The 19,420-nt window shown below is 43.0% G+C and overlaps 1 protein-coding gene across 1 annotated transcript in view; it reads right to left on the reverse strand.

Annotated features, from left to right (window-relative positions):
- Positions 1–19,420, reverse strand: part of LOC311148474 (transcription factor SOX-6-like) — a 145,288-nt gene that overhangs the window by 95,596 nt on the left and 30,272 nt on the right. The window contains exons 3-4 of the mRNA XM_084185450.1: positions 10,018–10,237; positions 8,147–8,357 (exon numbers count right to left, since the gene is read on the reverse strand). Coding sequence (XP_084041576.1) covers positions 8,147–8,357; positions 10,018–10,236 — 430 coding nt within the window. The 5' untranslated portion in view covers position 10,237. The remainder of the gene's footprint in view (positions 1–8,146; positions 8,358–10,017; positions 10,238–19,420) is intronic.

Consider the following 19,420-nt stretch of genomic DNA (forward strand, 5'->3'; position numbering starts at 1 on the left):
TGGAGCGGGTTGAGAGTTTCAAGTTCCTTGGTGTCCACATCACCAACAAACTATCATGGTCCAAACACACCAAGACAGTCGTGAAGAGGGCATGACAACACCATTTCTCCCTCAGGAGACTGAAAAGATTTGGCATGGGTCCCCAGATCGTCAAAAAGTTCTACAGCTGCACCATCAAGAGCATCCTGACCGGTTGCATCACCGCCTGGTATGGCAACTGCTTGGCATCCGACCGTAAGGTGCTACAGAGGGTAGTGCGTACGGCCCAATACATCACTGAGGCCAAGCTTCCTGCCATCCAGGACCAATATACTAGGCGTGTCAGAGAAAGGCCCAAGAAATGGTCAAAGACTCCAGTCACCCAAGTCATAGACTGTTCTCTCTGCTACCGCATGGCAAGCGGTATCGGAGCGCCAAGTCTAGGTCCAAAAGGCTCCTTAACAGCTTCTACCCCCAAGCTATAAGACTGCTGAAAAATTATTAAAATGGCCACCCGGACTATTTCAAATCAAATCAAATTTTATTGGCCACATGCGCCGAATACAACAGGTGCAGACATTACAGTGAAATGCTTACTTACAGCCCTTAACTAACAGTGCATTTATTTTTAACAAAAAAAGTAAAAATAAAACAACAACAAAAAAAGTGTTGAGAAAAAAAGAGCAGAAGTAAAATAAAATAACAGTAGGGAGGCTATATATACAGGGGGGTACCGGTGCAGAGTCAATGTGTGGGGGCACCGGCTAGTTGAGGTAGTTGAAGTAATATGTACAGTGGGGAAAAAAAGTATTTAGTCAGCCACCAATTGTGCAAGTTCTCCCACTTAAAAAGATGAGAGAGGCCTGTAATTTTCATCATAGGTACACGTCAACTATGACAGACAAATTGAGGAAAAAAAATCCAGAAAATCACATTGTAGGATTTTTAATGAATTTATTTGCAAATTATGGTGGAAAATAAGTATTTGGTCACCTACAAACAAGCAAGATTTCTGGCTCTCACAGACCTGTAACTTCTTCTTTAAGAGGCTCCTCTGTCCTCCACTCGTTACCTGTATTAATGGCACCTGTTTGAACTTGTTATCAGTATAAAAGACACCTGTCCACAACCTCAAACAGTCACACTCCAAACTTCACTATGGCCAAGACTAAAGAGCTGTCAAATGACACCAGAAACAAAATTGTAGACCTGCACCAGGCTGGGAAGACTGAATCTGCAATAGGTAAGCAGCTAGGTTTGAAGAAATCAACTGTGGGAGCAATTATTAGGAAATGGAAGACATACAAGACCACTGATAATCTCCCTCGATCTGGGGCTCCACGCAAGATCTCACCCTGTGGGGTCAAAATGATCACAAGAACGGTGAGCAAAAATCCCAGAACCACACGGAGGGACCTAGTGAATGACCTGCAGAGAGCTGGGACCAAAGTAACAAAGCCTACCATCAGTAACACACTACGCCGCCAGGGACTCAAATCCTGCAGTGCCAGACGTGTCCCCCTGCTTAAGCCAGTACATGTCCAGGCCCGTCTGATGTTTGCTAGAGTGCATTTGGATGATCCAGAAGAGGATTGGGAGAATGTCATATGGTCAGATGAAACCAAAATAGAACTTTTTGGTAAAAACTCAACTCGTCGTGTTTGGAGGACAAAGAATGCTGAGTTGCATCCAAAGAACACCATACCTACTGTGAAGCATGGGGGTGGACACATCATGCTTTGGGGCTGTTTTTCTGCAAAGGGACCAGGACGACTGATCCGTGTAAAGGAAAGAATGAATGGGGCCATGTATCGTGAGATTTTGAGTGAAAACCTCCTTCCATCAGCAAGGGCATTGAAGATGAAACGTGGCTGGGTCTTTCAGCATGACAATGATCCCAAACACACCGCCTGGGCAACGAAGGAGTGGCTTCGTAAGAAGCATTTCAAGGTCCTGGAGTGGCCTAGCCAGTCTCCAGATCTCAACCCCATAGAAAATCTTTGGAGAGAGTTGAAAGTCCGTGTTGCCCAGCGACAGCCCCAAAACATCACTGCTCTAGAGGAGACCTGCATGGAGGAATGGGCCAAAATACCAGCAACAGTGTGTGAAAACCTTGTGAAGACTTACAGAAAATGTTTTGACCTGTGTCATTGCCAACAAAGGGTGTATAACAAAGTATTGAGGAACTTTTGTTATTGACCAAATACTTATTTTCCACCATCATTTGCAAATAAATTCATTAAAAATCCTACAATGTGATTTTCTGGAAAACATTTTCTCATTTTGTCTGTCATAGTTGACGTGTACCTATGATGAAAATTACAGGCCTCTCTCATCTTTTTAAGTGGGAGAACTTGCACAATTGGTGGCTGACTAAATACTTTGTTTCCCCACTGTACATGTGGGTAGAGTTAAAGTGACTATGCATAAATAATTAACAGAGTAGCAGCAGCGTAAAAGGATGGGGTGGGGGGGCAGTGCAAATAGTCCGGGTAGCCATGATTAGCTGTTCAGGAGTCTTATGGCTTGGGGGTAGAAGCTGTTGAGAAGTCTTTTGGACCTAGACTTGGCACTCCGGTACCGCTTGCTGTGCGGTAGCAGAGAGAACAGTCTATGACTAGGGTGGCTGGAGTCTTTGACAATTTTGAGGGCCTTCCTTCCTCCTCCGCCTTCCTTTACATTGACCTCCCCCCCTTTGTTTTTACACTACTGCTGCTACTCACTGTTTATTATCTATGCATAGTCACTTTACCCTTACCTACATGTACAAATTACCTCGACTAACCTGTACCCCCGCACATTGACTTGGTACTGGTACCCCCTGTATATAGCCTCATTATTGTTATGTAATTTTATTGTGTTACTTTTTATTTTATTTTGTACTTCATTTTATTTAGTAAATATTTTCTTGACTCTATTTCTTGAACTGCATTGTTGGTTAAGGGCTTGTAAGTAAGCATTTCACGGTAAGGTCTACACCTGTTGTATTCCGCGCGTGTGACAAATAACATTTGATTTGATTTAATTTGAAAACCTTCCAGTAATACACAGTTCTGTGGTGCTAAAAGTTGTTTAATTGGTACAGCACTAGGTGAGAGTGGGGTAAGTTCAGCCTTTTTTACATTCAGCATCAGTCAGTCAAGGGAAATATAGTATTCTTTCTAACAAGGATAACTACATATATTTCAGGATGTTGTGTATCCCTAAAAATAATCAGAATATATAGCTTGTCCAATTTATGGGGTAAGTTGAGCCATGGGACAGGGTAAGTTAAGCCGCCTACAAATGTCTGTACTGAATTAACTATTACAACGACCTTTTTAAAACCATGTCTATCTTTATTTCGCAAACACAATTCAACACAATCGCAATCACTTTTTTGTCTTTTAATCATTTTAATCATCTTTTAACACAGGCTTAACACCTTACAAACACTTTGTACTTTTTTTAACACTTTTAACATAGGCCAGGCCCTGTTGTTACCTCATATTCCAGCGATAATGCCTTGCATTACGCCTGGGAAGAAAACACTTACATTTGCTCAACTTGCTATTGGCTCAACCATTGGCTCAATTTCCCCCCAAACGAAAAAAAAACAATTGGCAAAAAATAATTTGGTAACCCAGAGCTGGTTAAATAGTGGACAGAACACATGTTGGGTTATTTTGACCTAGCCAGTTGGGTTGCATGAATAACCCAACATGTTGTTTTGTTGGGATTACCCAAACATTGGTTAATTTAACCTTCAGTTGGGTATTTTTCACTCTCATAATGGGTTGACCTAGCAGCTGGGTCTTTTTGAACATAATCCTAAAGTTATCTTATTGGCCACCTGTGAGATTAAATGTCATTCCTGTTCATCATGTTAAGTTTTCATACTGCAAATTCAAATTTCTATAATATTAAGATTATTTATTACATATTATAATAAGGTATACCATTTTATTGCCTAATAAGGTATACCACCTTATTATATCCCAACAATGGGATTTACATAGGCTTTTAGAAAATTCATACATTTCTGTATATGTCATCGAAGCTACAAAAATATAAATGTTCGACCTTAATATGTGATAACTATGCAACTAAACAGATTAACAGGAATGGCATATACTCCCATGGGTGGCTAAAAATAACTATCTGAAAGCCACGCCCCTACAAAACTACAACTCCAGTCTTCTGACCTGACCCGCTGGGTCATATCTTAATAACCAAGCACCAATAACCCAACACCCAGCATCAATAACCCAGCAAAGAAAACAACCCAGCTAAGTGACCCAACGCCTGCAACCCAGCAAGGCAAACATTTTGACTATATTAGCCCACACAGCTACAAGTATGCACTTTCAAACTAGGTTTAGGACCTCATATTGAAGCTTATAGAGACCCCAACTGACGTATAAAATCTTTAAATTATTAAATTAGATACAAGCATCATGAAACCTCTAACACAATATATTCATTTGACATGGTGAAAATCTGTTTTTTGGAGCTAACTTGCTTACCACTTTTTTCCATGTGGTTTCTTCCATTCACATACTCCATGAAATAATGACCTCTTCCTAAATATTTTGTCAAATGATTACTTTTGTCTATGGTTTCCGAGAAACAAGGATGGCTCAACTTACCCCACTCTACCCTACCACATCTGCCTTTTTACAATGATGCCTCTACACACCCAGCTATAAAGACTCCCTTGTTCTCTGTCTTTAGAAACCTGTATGAATAAGGCAATGTCCATAGCAAAATTAACAAGGCGTATGTTACTTCTTCATAAATCGAAACAATTTAAAACCAAAATAGAAGCATAGCTACAAAAGTAATGACCTTAATATTTTTTTTACGAATAATCGCAAAACAGGTCAAGGGGAATGGGTCAGAATTTAGAAAATGTCAGATAAAACGCTCTGAGTGGGAGAAGAATGCCAAAAACGTAGGTGCCTAAAATTATGAAATGCCGAGTGTTCTTAAAAAGTGAACCCTTCAAAAAAGAAAAAGGAAGATAAAGGAAGAAAAAAGGAAACAAGGTACAGTAGTTTTAGAGATGGGTTTCTGTGAAGAGACGTAGCAGCACTTCAATCCACATCAATCTGGATCTACAGTATACGTTTATGGCTGCATTCGAATTTGTGGAGAGATGTTCGCAGAGCCAATCAATGCATGAATGTAGAAGTCTCTCAGCTTTAGTGATTTACCGATCTCCTGCTCTCTTAAGCCAAACACATTACATAAAATGAACCCAACTGGGCAGGGTCAAATGCCAAAAACGTAAATGAAACGCATCATCAACAATATTTAATACACAACGAGTGAAGGACTGAAATTCTAACGGTTAGAGTAAAGTGCAATTAGGAATCATCGCTGTAACTGTAATTCATTTCATCATGATCTTAGACTTCAAATAGGGAGCTAAAACGGAGAGATGTTACTTGTAGCCAATGGATGGATGAATAGACGGATGGTTAAAATAGATGGATGGATGAATCCTAATCTACACTGCAGTGTTTGGGTTTGTCTAATTCCTTCTGCCTTGGTTAAGTGCTCCCAGTACGATCAATGCGACTGGTGGGTCCTTGGGGACTCCAGTCCTACTAATTAGGAGTGGATTTTTTTTTTTTTGTTAACAACGTACCGTTACTGTACATTTCACCATGGCCATTAAAGCATGTATAGGAACAGAACAGAGGGTAATTTGGGAAGTTACAGTAGATGAGCGTTTTGATGATATGAATTAATATAATTGTATACCTATGAATTCTGTTAAATACTATTTATATTATAAAAAATATATATATTTAACCTGTATTTAACCTTATTCACGGTGAGGTCAGAAGACCTCTTACCCAAGGGAGACCTGGCCAAGAGGGGCACCTCAGTCAAATGTATCCCCTGTATGGGAGTAAAAAATGTAGACAAACAAATTGACAAAAAACAGATGGGGGAATGCTGACACTGCTTCAAGACACTCTCAGCTCTGTGTGCTTTGTCTCCCTGCCTTAGCATTGATGTACATCCCTTCTGTTAGACAGGAGGATGACACAATAGTGATATAATGGTATGCTGAACGCGCACGCACACACACAAACAGACAGAATGTGGCTCACTCACAGTAAACCAAAGACTATCTACAGTACAGTGAATTCTGTGATGTAGCTGTGATGCCTTTGGCTATCTGGCTCTAGAGATCACTACTCTACACTGTACCATATCAATAACAAAGTGATGCATTAAGACGATAGATCAGTGGGGCCTCTGATATCACGACAATTACCATGTGTAGCATAGCAGTACAGAGAGATGTAAGATCTCCATAGCTGTGGGGTACAGGAGCATGCAGGGGCATGCAGTGGGAGTCAACCACTGGCCTGATGTGAGGAGCCAGATCTGAGGGGGAGAAAAGGGAAATTAGTGATTTCACTTCTCACAGATCTATGATCTATGGGTGGGGGATCTGTCACTTGTAATTGAATGGTTCAAAGTTCCTCTGAAGAGGACATAGACACAAAGGAAAAGCTAAACATACTGTACGCACGCTGTACGCATACATATGTGCACCAGCACGCACTTAGATCCACAGACGATGCAATCGCCATCACACTGCACACTGCCCTATCCCATCTGGACAAGAGGAATACCTATGTAAGAATGCTGTTCATTGACTATAGCTCAGCATTCAACACCATAGTACCCTCCAAGCTCATCATTAAGCTCGGGGCCCTGGGTCTGAACCCCGCCCTGTGCAACTGGGTCCTGGACTTCCTGACGGGCCGCCCCCAGGTGGTGAAGGTAGGAAACAACATCTCCACTTCGCTGATCCTCAACACTGGTGCCCCAGAAGGGTGCGTGCTCAGCCCCCTCCTGTACTACCTGTTCACCCATGACTGCGTGGCCAAGCACGCCTCGAACTCAATCATCAAGTTTGCAGACGACACAACAGTAGTAGGCTTGATTACCAACAATGACGAGACAGCCTACAGGGAGGAGGTGAGGGCTCTGGGAGTGTGGTGCCAGGAAAATGACCTCTCACTCAACGTCAACAAAACAAAGGAGATGATCGTGGACTTCAGGAAACAGCAGAGGGAGTACCCCCCTATCCACCATCGACGGGACAGCAGTGGAGAAGGTGGAAAGCTTCAAGTTCCTCGGCGTACACATCACTGACAAACTGAAATGGTCCACCCACACAGACAGTGTTGAGAGCATCCTGTCGGGCTGTATCACCGCCTGGTACGGCACCTGCACCGCCCGCAACCGCAGGGCTCTCCAGATGGTGGTATGGTCTACCCAATGCATCACCGGGGGCAAACTACCCGCCTTCCAGGACACCTACAGCACCCGAGCCACTGCCTGTTCACCCCATTATCATCCAGAAGGCAAGGTCAGTACAGGTGCATCAAAGCTCGGACCGAGAGAATGAAAAACAGCTTGTATCTCAAGGCCATCATACTGTTAAATAGCCTTCACTAGCCACTTTAATAAATGGAACACTAGTCACTTTAATAATGTTTACATATCTTGCATTACTCATCTCATATGTATATACTGTACTCTATTTAACTCTACTGTATCTTAGTCTATGCCGCTTGCTTGTCCATATATTTATATATTCTTAATTCCATTGCTTTATATAGATTTGTGTGTATTGGGTATATGTTGTGAAATTGTTAGATATTACTGCACTGTCGGAGCTAGAAACACAATAATTTTGCTACACCCGCAATAACATCTGCTAAACACATGTATGTGACCAATACAATTTGATTTGATTTGATACAGGAGAGCTTGCACACACACAGTCTTGTTTAACTAACTTTGTGGGACACACAATTGATTCCCATTCAAAATCCTATTTTCCCTAACCGCTAACCTAACTCTAACCCTAACCCTTACCCCAAAACCTAACCTTAACCCTAACCCTAACCCTAAACCTAACTCCTAACCCTAACCTTTAAAACCCTAAACCTAACCCTAATTCTAAGCATAACATTCTAACCCTAACACAATACCTTTTTTCCTTGTGGGGACCGACAAAATGTCCCCAATTGGTGAAATTTTTGTTTGCTTACTATTCTTGTGGGGACTTCTGGTCTTCAAGTATAGTTAAACATGTCCATGTACAGGCGAGCACACACACGTACACACACAGGGGGTATAGGCCTTCTCCTACCGTCCTGCTCTGTCTTTGTCAGCTCCACCAGTTTCTTCTGTTTCAGTGTGTCCACCACGTCGGCCAGGCTTCCTTTGCGGCGCTCCGGTGTTCCAAAGGCAGATCCGCCTAGCTGCTCGCCCCGCTCCCGGGAACACTCCTCAGGCTTTGGTGGAGAGGTAGAGTTATTCCGGTAGGAGTACAAGGAACAGCCCTTGCTGCTACTATTGTCCTGTAGGAACAAATACAACAGGGGGGTTTGGAATTACTATGACTTTTTTTTTTTTTTTTTAGCTTTTATGGCCATTACTTCAACTAATTATTACTGGACATTACGTCAACTAATAACTAACTCACCACAAAGTAAAGTGTAACTTCAACTACAATCCCTATTTCTATAACTGCTTTTTACTTTTTACTTTTCACCACCTCTCTATTGACTAATGTTTGTGGTTGTTGCTGCTGTGGGTGTTGTTGTTTAAATCATCTTACAGCAGAATCTAGACTCCTGTATTGGCAGCCAGAGTATGACACCTTGGCACGGCAGTGGGGAAAGGCCAAGTTGATATCTGCATCCCAAATGGCTTCCTTTTCCCTATGTAGTGCACTACCCATAGGGCCTTTAGTCAAAAGTAGTGCACTATATAGGGAATACGGTGCAATTTGGGACAAGTCCATAACTCATGGGTTTTGCTACAAAGGCAGTCCCCTTTTGGGCCTGTACCAAGAACACGGTTACAGATATCCACTCCCTCCATCTTGTGATCGACAAATTAAACTCAATACAGAAGAATGCCTGTGGGGCAAGGGTAAGAGGTACACACCTGTCATGCATGGAGATAGCTGTGCTTTTCAGGTTAAAAAGAGCCAACTCTGACCGTACAGCAAAGCAAAATCCCACAGGACTGACTATGGCCATTTGGGGCGAGTGAATGAGCCATGTTTTTTGTAGGACTTTTTGTGACATTAAATAAAGGCAACTTACATCTTCCTTCCATCAGCTAACATATCTGCCTTGTGCTAACAGTCTCTCAGTCCAGAACTACATTTATTTGTAGTCTTTTAGCTATTATTATGAAGTTAGGTGCTACAGATGTAGGATCTTAATTTGAGCCAGTTTGCTACGGCAGGAAAAGAATCCCGCAGCTACAGGAAATGTTAATTATTATGTGGATTGTAATTAATGGACATTATTGTAAGGGGTTGAATCATTTTTCATAAGAGAAAATCAAAGTCTGAAATTTCAAAGTGGAAATGACAAACTTCAGAAGCCTTTTTAAACCTCAAATATACTACAAGTTTTACATTTCCTGCATTGCAGGAACGTTCTCCTGAAACAGGGAGATCCAATTAAAATCCTACATCTGTATACTTATGACATCATAGGTCAAAGGGCATTCATGGGCAAGTAATACTGTAGCACAGTGATAGAATGTGTCCCAAATGGCACCCTATTCCATATAATCCACTACTTTTTACCAGAGCCCTATGGGCCGTTGTCAAAAATCAAATCAAATCAAAATGTATTCAATTTGAGGACAGTAGTGCACTATATAGAGAATAAGGTGTCATTTGGGACGCAGACAAACTGTTTTGAATAGTGAACCGACATTGTCCCTCAGCACACACTCTAGCACAGGTGGCCTGACCAGAGGTTTTTTATTTCTGAATGTTGTCTCCTCCTCTTACAGAGTGGGGGGGATCTCCAAGAACTTGAGATGGCTTATGTTACAAACACAAGGGGCTTTGGCTAACAGAGACATCTAAAGACGTCCTTGAAACTGTTCCAAGAGGCATTTGTCTTAAAGAGGAAGATTCCTCTGTAATGGGGATCAGTGACAGTGTCAATCTGATGAAGTGTGTGTGTGTGTGTGTGAGTCCGTGTGTCTCACCGTCTGAGTAGAGCCTATTCTCTCCCATACTGACTCAGGCTGGCTGTCTCTGATTGGCTGGTACTCCTCTGGGAGGGGTTTGCCGTGCAGAGCGGGCATGGACGGCTGGTCCTGGCTTTCTCTGTCCTCATTTGCCCAGCCCACATTGTCCTCACCCATTGCATCCTCTTCCTCTGTCGCTGGGGGAAACGGAGGTGTGACTTGCTTGGAAGACATCATTCTATAAGGAAACGATAAAAAAATGTATGACTTTCTTCGACGTTCATTCATATCTGTATCCATTCTGTTATGCACCTGTTGGGGAAAAACCACGAAACACCCCATAACACTGACTAGCAGGATTAGATGGTGGGATGATACTGTAGAATGCTCTCACACTGCAAGAAAAAGACAAGAAAACACACACACACAGTCTTGTTTAACTAACCTTGTGGGGACACACAATTGATTCCCATTCAAAATCCTATTTTCCCTAACACAATATATTTGTTCCTTGTGGGGACCGACAAAATGCCCCCAGTTGGTCAAATTTCTGTTTGTTTACTATTCTTGTGGGGACTTCTGGTCTTCAAGTATAGTTAAACATGTCCATGTACAGGCAAGCACACACACACACACACACACACTTACGTACACACATACACACACGTACACACACGTGTGTGTACAAAATACCTTTTCTTCTACATTACAATCACACTGATGGATAGAAGTGTGATGGAGGAATGGTGAACTACAGGAAGACTTCCTTGTTTTTATTTTCCTCCCCTTGTTTTGTTTTATTTGTTAAGCACTTTGAAATGCCTCCCCTGTAACAAATGTTGCTCTATAAATAAAGTTTGCTTTGATTAAGCTTATGTTGCCGTTGGCAGATGGCATGGAGTTAAAAAACCCACATCAGAGTTTGGGTGTTTATCAGTGGTGTGATTCCATCACCTACTGATTCCTAGAAGTCGAGTATTGAGGTCAATCATTAGGAAGACAAGCAAGCCTACACTGCAAACCTTCTCCAGTGCCTGTCTTTAATGTCGTTTTTTTTGTTGTGATATCCAATTGCGATCTTGTCTCATCGCTGCAACTCCCCAACGGGCTCGGCGAAGGTCGAGCCATGCGTCCTCCGAAACATGACCCGCCAAACCGCGCTTCTTAACACCCGCCCGCTTAACCCGGAAGCCAGCTGCACCAATGTGTCGGAGGAAACACCACCCAACAGCCGGCAGACGCCCAGCCCTCCACAAGAAGTCGCTAGAGCACGTTGAGCCAAGTAAAATAATACTGCAGCAACAGGATTTGAACATTTAGTCCATAATGTTGCTTGATCGGTGGTTAGGCTATTAGCTGGGCAAAAGTAGGCTACATGAAAAGTGCAATACTGTTAATATCATGTGTTAGTGCACGTCTTCAGTATTTATGTAAATTACAAAGCTCATCTGCATTTCCTGTGGTGCAGGAAAAGTCTTAGCAACAAAAGAGCGATCAAATTAAGATCCTACATCTGTATCACTTGTAGATCACGAATCACCTTGCAGCAGTGAAAATACATTGGGCTTGATTCAAGTGGGTTTCTGTGTAAACCTGTACTTCCTCCAACTGACCTTACCATGTCAATAAATAATTTGCTGCAATTACTTTACACACAAAACCCCTCAAAACTCCATATTGTATAGTGTTCATTGCCAATACAAAAGCTGCATGCTTATTCTCCACTTCTCCCAAAGTGTACACTTGCAAACTTCCTGTCATGAATTTGACAATGGTATAATGGTTACATCGATCCTATGATATTAAATCAATGACAGAGAGTGTACAAGTGCACACTTGAGGAGAAGTTTGGAGAATCAGAACTCAAATGGGATTAAAAGGTGGGAACATGAGAGTTGTGTTTTACGCCAACGAGAACCAACCTCAGTTTCTAAAAAGTAAAATTGATCGCCACTTCAGTATTAGCACTCCATAAATCACGCAGGATAGTTTATCTCTGAAGTATTCCATCTCCTGGGCCCCCTAACACGTAAATCTAACCATTACTCAACTATCTAAGACAGGGAGAGAGAGAGAGAGAGAGAGAGAGAGAGAAGTTGAGAAAGAAAGCTAGCGAGAGAATGTGATTAAATGGGAAGGAAAGGGAGTGAAAGAAGCGAGTTAGAGAAAGAGAAAAAAATAGGGGGGAGGGGGAATTGAGAGTGACTCCCACAGTAGCAGGTGTCCACAGTGATTTGATAGGAGCATATACAGTGGATCAGAGGTGGGGGGTCTGTAACTCTCAACTGGAGAACATTATACATCATAAGTGCTGAAAGGAAACCTGGGGAGCGGGGACAGGGTCAGCACTAGCAGTGTGTGCGTGTGCGTGTGTACTTGTGTTTGTGCACGTGTGTGTGTGTGTGTGTGTGTGTACGTGTGCACACATGTGTGTGTGCTTCCGTGTGTGTTTGTGTGTACGTGTATGCTTACATATGTGTCTGTGTTCAAAGGGTGTGAAATGATTAAAAGCCAAACTTGGACAGAAGAGGTCCCTTGCATAATGTCATATGGCCGTCCTTGCATAGATGACATCTGACACCAGTTCTGACCCTACCGGCTGTATTTCTGTATTATGAAAGTTCTATATCTTGAAAACTTGATTGGCGACATGGAAAACATTTTGTGACTATATCAACAATGGACTAATGAAACAAATATCAAAAGCTAGTTTTTGGGTGGAGTTTTCCTTTAAATGGAAAATGCACCCTTTTTCAACATCAAATTCATCATCTCCAGCACCACCGCAATGTCAACATACGTGAAAATGGCGGGTTTCTATGTTTTGTAGTCAAAGAGATAGAAAAAGATAAGTGTTTCTGATGACATCATCCGGAGAAACTGATGACATCATCTGGTGTGTATCATGTGATGTAAAAAAATATATGAGCAGGCAAAGGTTAGTAAGTAACTGATATGGAATATGCACCGAACCTAGGCCCATAGACTAGCACACAAACTGTACACAAACAAAAACAAAAAACTGTGTGCCAACTCCCAATGCCATTCCATACAAAATCACAATCCTTCATGCAAGGAGCCAGATAGTCTGGCCCACCAGTCAGAGTTAGCTATATGAACGTTCATGCCCCCTGCTTAGCAGAATAGAGATGGCAGAAAGAGACAGACAGACAGTCATACTAGAAGAGTTCACATATAGACCCATATGGCTACTGACTACAGACAACAATCATAATTCGCAAATAGATAAGCGCGTTGCGAAACTAAGCCTTCCTTGACCCAACAGTCACAATCTCACCACCACACCCCCCAGGAGAAAGACGAAGAAGGGGGGAATGGGGGAAGCGGAGGGGTGGAGGAAAAAGAAGAGAAGAAAGAAGGGGGGATATATTTAGCTGACAATATTGCTGCCTGTTTATGGGGGCTTAAGAGTTAGCTAGCTTCTTAGAAACTGAGATCTCATATGGCCCGGAATGCCTGGACCTCATAAATCGCTGCCACTGATCAAGTTTCATCACGCAACAGACCCCGAGCTGTTTGTTAGCGTTAGCGAGACCAACAGACTGCATGTGATTAGTTAGAATTAGCCAGACCCAATCACAGAAAATATAAATTTCAATGGCAATATCTGGTCCAGTATGATTGAGTGAGGCAATAGTGGCAAAATATACTACAATATCAACAATGCATTGCTGTTTAGTCTTCAAATGGACACTAAGGTCACCTAGCTATAACAATTGCAGATGATATGTGATGAAAGATGACCAGGACATCAATAGTTCTACACAGTATCTAGATCTGGCCACAAAGGACCATGAATGAAGTAAACTCCCATCTACACACACCTCTACTCCACTTAGCTTGGTGAAACGGCTGTTGATACACATCTGATGAGGCACACAGATAGAAAGAGACTGAGAAACACCTGGAGACGTCAGCCATTACTTCACTGTAAACTAAATATTACTACAGTTTGCCTGGAGGATGCCTCAGGAGAGGAAAGTAGAAATTGAGTGATTACAGTCGAGGCGGCGGTAGACATTTTCCCTGAAGTAGAAATCATTCCCGCCGGGAGCCCAACAAAATAATGAGTATGGCTTCCTGGAGGGACTGATGAGACCATGATTAGACAGTGGTCCAAACAAAACACTCTATTCATCTTTTTCACATGATTACCGACTAGGCCAACCTAGGCCAACATCCCCGAATGACCACCGCACGTTTCCAGTTGATACATTATTAGAGTATTGGAACAAATTGCTTCCCTTTAAGTCTAGGAAGTTTCTTGGAAAGTCGAGCCAACGTATCAAATGCATTGTATCTCCATTACACAAGAGATTACAAGATTGATAAGCAAACAGACCAGACACTGTGAGACAGAGTCAAATGTTAAGAAAAAGGACTGCTGATATTCCACTAAAACAAGGAGCTGCAACAAAACAATCTAATTTCATTGCTGGATACAAAACAGCTGCATGTAGTCAAAGTTTTCTTTCCACAATGAGGCCAAGGGGGCATATTGTCTTCTCACGGTTCTACATTTGGGGTGCTTCTGGTCAATGTAGTTTTTTCCGACTCGCCATAGAAAATGTCTAAAAGCCTTTTGGGTGATGTAGTTCCAAAAACCCTCTCCCCCAACCAATATCAATGGACATTGTTTGCTGGAGGAGAAGGACAGGGGAGCATTTTAACTCCCCCAAAAAGTCCAGGGTAATTTATAATCCCTTTGTGAGCTCAAGTGAAAGAAAAAGGGGGTCGGAATTTGGCAGGAGTTCATCATTCACTACTTCTCTCCTGGAACCTGGAAACCTGGCTATTCTGGAGAAACAATTGGCCATTGTGGAGCATGGAGACAGAGGGACCTGTCTGTGACAGATGAGAGGGAGAGCGAAGGCCCCTCTTAGGAATACACAAAGCGCCATTCAGCAGCCCGAGTCCCCTCTGCCACTTGTGGAGCGACGACGGTGGCAACAAACGCCTCTGCTTCACCCAATTGGGTGTAAAATCTTCAGCAATTCCTGCTGAAGTGAGCTGAGGAAGTGGGAAATGCCAGAAAGAGAGGGAGCTAGAGAGAGAAAGGAGAGAGCGAGAGAGAGACGGATAAAAAATAGAGATCTTCTTGGTCTCCTGGACAATCCCAACAAGCATGAGGTGAGTTAGTAGAATGAGGAAAAGGAGGTCAGTACAGCACCAATTTGGTCCAACAGGCTGAACTCTACAGACCATCCCAACACAGGAGGTTGGTGGCATCTTAATTGGGGATCATGGGCTCGTGGTAACGGCTGGAGTGGAATAGGTGGAATGGTATCAAATACATGTAACACGTGGTTTCCAGGTGTTTGATGCCATTCCATTTGTTCCGTTCCAGCCATTATTATGAGCCGTCCTCCCCTCAGCAGCCTCCACTGAATCCAAAAACATAATAAGTCCTCTTCCTACTACCGTGTTCCACAGAGACTGCATCCCAAATGGCACCCTATTCCATATATAGTGCACTACTTTTCCCAACTCTAGTGCACTATAAAGGGAATAGGGTGCCATTTGGGATGCATAGATCAATACGTTTTCCATTGGTAAGTCTGGGCCCTCGTTAAATGGTGATTGAGCGGCCTAAACAGAGGTTACTGTCATTCAGACATGTTGGAATGCAGGCACACACAGGCCCTGCTTTCTCCACAGAGATTCCCCCATTCCCCTCCCTTTTCCCGAAATAGAAACGTTCACTAGCAACCAGTCAGTCGCACCAAAAACGGGCCAATTTTGTCAGCTAGTGCACTAATGACAAGAAAAGCAGTTGTGTTTCCTGTCATACCGATCCCATAAATGGATTTCTGTGGGGAGGGAATGAGGAAATGAACTTCAGCATTGCGTCCATTATGGGGTTACTCTTTGGGCGGTTGCAAGGTGGCTAACAAATAACACTATTAATTCACTGCATCATGGCATCGCATCAGATGCAACTGGGGGTAATTTCATGATACGATGAAGGAACTTGTGAAGGAAGCAGATATTGTGTATGGTGGCTGCGTCAATTGTGCGTATATTGTGTGTTTGGTGATTTATCAATAAAACACTTCAAAACCAAAGGAGCTGCATTCAATGGAAAGTTAGGTTGTCGTCAACAGTGTGTTGCAATGGGACCTCTATGTATTTACCTTATTGGTAAAGGAGTCCCGACCTATTGCGAGGACCAATTAATCTGGCCCCTAGTGAATGGAGGGCCTGGTCGAGAGTGTGTTGAAAGCTGACCGCTTGCGGGATGGGTGGCAGGGGAAAGTTAATCAAAACTTGCTGAATCAATACTTGGTAGCAAAGTCCACATCCTATGTAGAGTACTGTACATCTATAATATGTATTGTAATGAACCTGTGGCCGTATGTATCAATCATCTCAGAGTAAGAATGCTGATCTAGGATCAGGTCCCCCCTATCCACGTGATCTTATTCATCCACGTGATCTTATTCATTGTGATCAAAATACAAAAATGATCTTAAAGGCCCAGTGCAGTCAAAAACGTGATTTTCCTGTGTTTTATATACACTGCTCAAAAAAATAAAGGGAACACTTAAACAACACATCCTAGATCTGAATGAATGAAATAATCTTATTAAATACTTTTTTCTTTACATAGTTGAATGTGCTGACAACAAAATCACACAAAAATTATCAATGGAAATCAAATTTATCAACCCATGGAGGTCTGGATTTGGAGTCACCCTCAAAATTAAAGTGGAAAACCACACTACAGGCTGATCCAACTTTGATGTAATGTCCTTAAAACAAGTCAAAATGAGGCTCAGTAGTGTGTGTGGCCTCCACGTGCCTGTATGACCTCCCTACAATGCCTGGGCATGCTCCTGATGAGGTGACGGATGGTCTTCTGAGGGATCTCCTCCCAGACCTGGACTAAAGCATCCGCCAACTCCTGGACAGTCTGTGGTGCAACGTGGCGTTGGTGGATGGAGCGAGACATGATGTCCCAGATGTGCTCAATTGGATTCAGGTCTGGGGAACGGGCGGGCCAGTCCGTAGCATCAATGCCTTCCTCTTGCAGGAACTGCTGACACACTCCAGCCACATGAGGTCTAGCATTGTCTTGCATTAGGAGGAACCCAGGGCCAACCGCACCAGCATATGGTCTCACAAGGGGTCTGAGGATCTCATCTCGGTACTTAATGGCAGTCAGGCTACCTCTGGCGAGCATATGGAGGGCTGTGCGGCCCCCCAAAGAAATGCCACCCCACACCATGACTGACCCACCGCCAAACCGGTCATGCTGGAGGATGTTGCAGGCAGCAGAACGTTCTCCACGGCGTCTCCAGACTCTGTCACGTCTGTCACATGTGCTCAGTGTGAACCTGCTTTCATCTGTGAAGAGCACAGGGCGCCAGTGGCGAATTTGCCAATCTTGGTGTTCTCTGGCAAATGCCAAACGTCCTGCACGGTGTTGGGCTGTAAGCACAACCCCCACCTGTGGACGTCGGGCCCTCATACCACCCTCATGGAGTCTGTTTCTGACCGTTTGAGCAGACACATGCACATTTGTGGCCTGCTAGAGGTCATTTTGCAGGGCTCTGGCAGTGCTCCTCCTGCTCCTCCTTGCACAAAGGCGGAGGTAGCGGTCCTGCTGTTGGGTTGTTGCCCTCCTACGGCCTCCTCCACGTCTCCTGATGTACTGGCATGTCTCCTGGTAGCGCCTCCATGCTCTGGACACTACGCTGACAGACACAGCAAACCTTCTTGCCACAGCTCGCATTGATGTGCCATCCTGGATGAGCTGCACTACCTGAGCCACGTGTGTGGGTTGTAGACTCCGTCTCATGCTACCACTAGAGTGAAAGCACCGCCAGCATTCAAAAGTGACCAAAACATCCGCCAGGAAGCATAGGAACAGAGAAGTGGTCTGTGGTCACCACCTGCAGAACCACTTCTTTATTGGGGGTGTCTTGATAATTGCCTATAATTTCCACCTGTTGTCTATTCCATTTGCACAACAGCATGTGACATTTATTGTCAATCAGTGTTGCTTCCTAAGTGGACAGTTTGATTTCACAGAAGTGTGATTGACTTGGAGTTACATTGTGTTGTTTAAGTGTTCCCTTTATTTTTTTGAGCAGTGTATATATTTCCACACTATGAGGGTGGAATAATACTGTGACATTTAGAAAAGTATGATAATGCCCTTTCAGTGTAAGAGCTGTTTGAAAAGACCACATGAAATTACACAGCCTGTTTTGGTGGGATGGAGTTTCGTCCTGCCTGGTGACATCACCAGGCGGTAAATTAGTTAACAGATCAATAAGAAAGAGAGTTCCAAACCTCTGTGCCAATAACAGATAGGTTTCCTCTCCCCACTCAGACCACTCCCAGACAGTCCTAGCTAAATTCTTGCTTGAGAAGTTGCTCTTGCTAAGAAGCCATTTTTGTTTCTTTTTATTAAAAAAATCCCAGTAAGGTACTTAATTGTTACCCAGAAATGATTTGATATTGAGAGAACAATGGCTGCATTGCGCCTTTAAATCAGAGCTCCAACTCTGAGACGCTTGATACATAGGACCCCTGGCATTAATAAGACCAGTTACCAATTCCCCAAGGGTGCCATCTTTCTTGAATCAACGTTAACAGATCCAGCTCTGGCCCTCAGGATGCCAAGTTTTAAATGTGTGCGCGATGCCCGAAATTGTAAATCACAACAGATAGACACCTTGGTCTGGCACGAGCATGCGGATTCGTGGTTTTCTAAAAGCAAAATCTCAGTGAAAATGTAATGGAACCCTCTAAAATATTAAAAGACTCAATCGTTTGTTTTTTATTTCCACTCATACATGCCCTTGCAGGGTCTCTCTGTACTAGTCCCCCCCCCTCCCCCTCCCCCTCCCCCAGGAGCAGTCCTGTTGACCAACACCCTGCCTTGTGCTTTTATTTTCCTGACATTGGAACACACCCAGGTTAACACAGACACAGCATACATATATCTGCTTTATGGTTTCAGAGTAAAACCATTCATTACATTACATTTGAGTCTTTCATTCATGACCAAAGTCAACACGCAACGGCGCTAAAGGGCCGTCTGTCTGTCATTCTCTATTGCTGTAGTCAGTAGCCTTAGTCAATGGCAGAATATTATAGAATACTGTATTGTGACAAATAACATTTGATTTGATTTGATTTGAATATCGTCTCCTACTGTCAATGTAGCCTCCAATGCCTCTGCTCAGATATCCTTCCATTAAACACAAATTGACAAAAACTTCAGAAGAGAAAAATAAACGCTTTAGGGATTTTGCTATGATCACAAAACAGCAGAAAGATAAATACTACGTTGTAATCTTTGGTAATTTTGCTAATTTCAGGCTAAAATATTCATACTGTAGCTAAATAGACAAATAAAACGTAAATCGCATGTGAAGGTCATTCAGAT

Source organism: Coregonus lavaretus (genome assembly GCF_964263955.1).
Source record: "Coregonus lavaretus genome assembly, chromosome: 21".
NCBI classification, from domain to species: Eukaryota; Metazoa; Chordata; class Actinopteri; order Salmoniformes; family Salmonidae; genus Coregonus; species Coregonus lavaretus.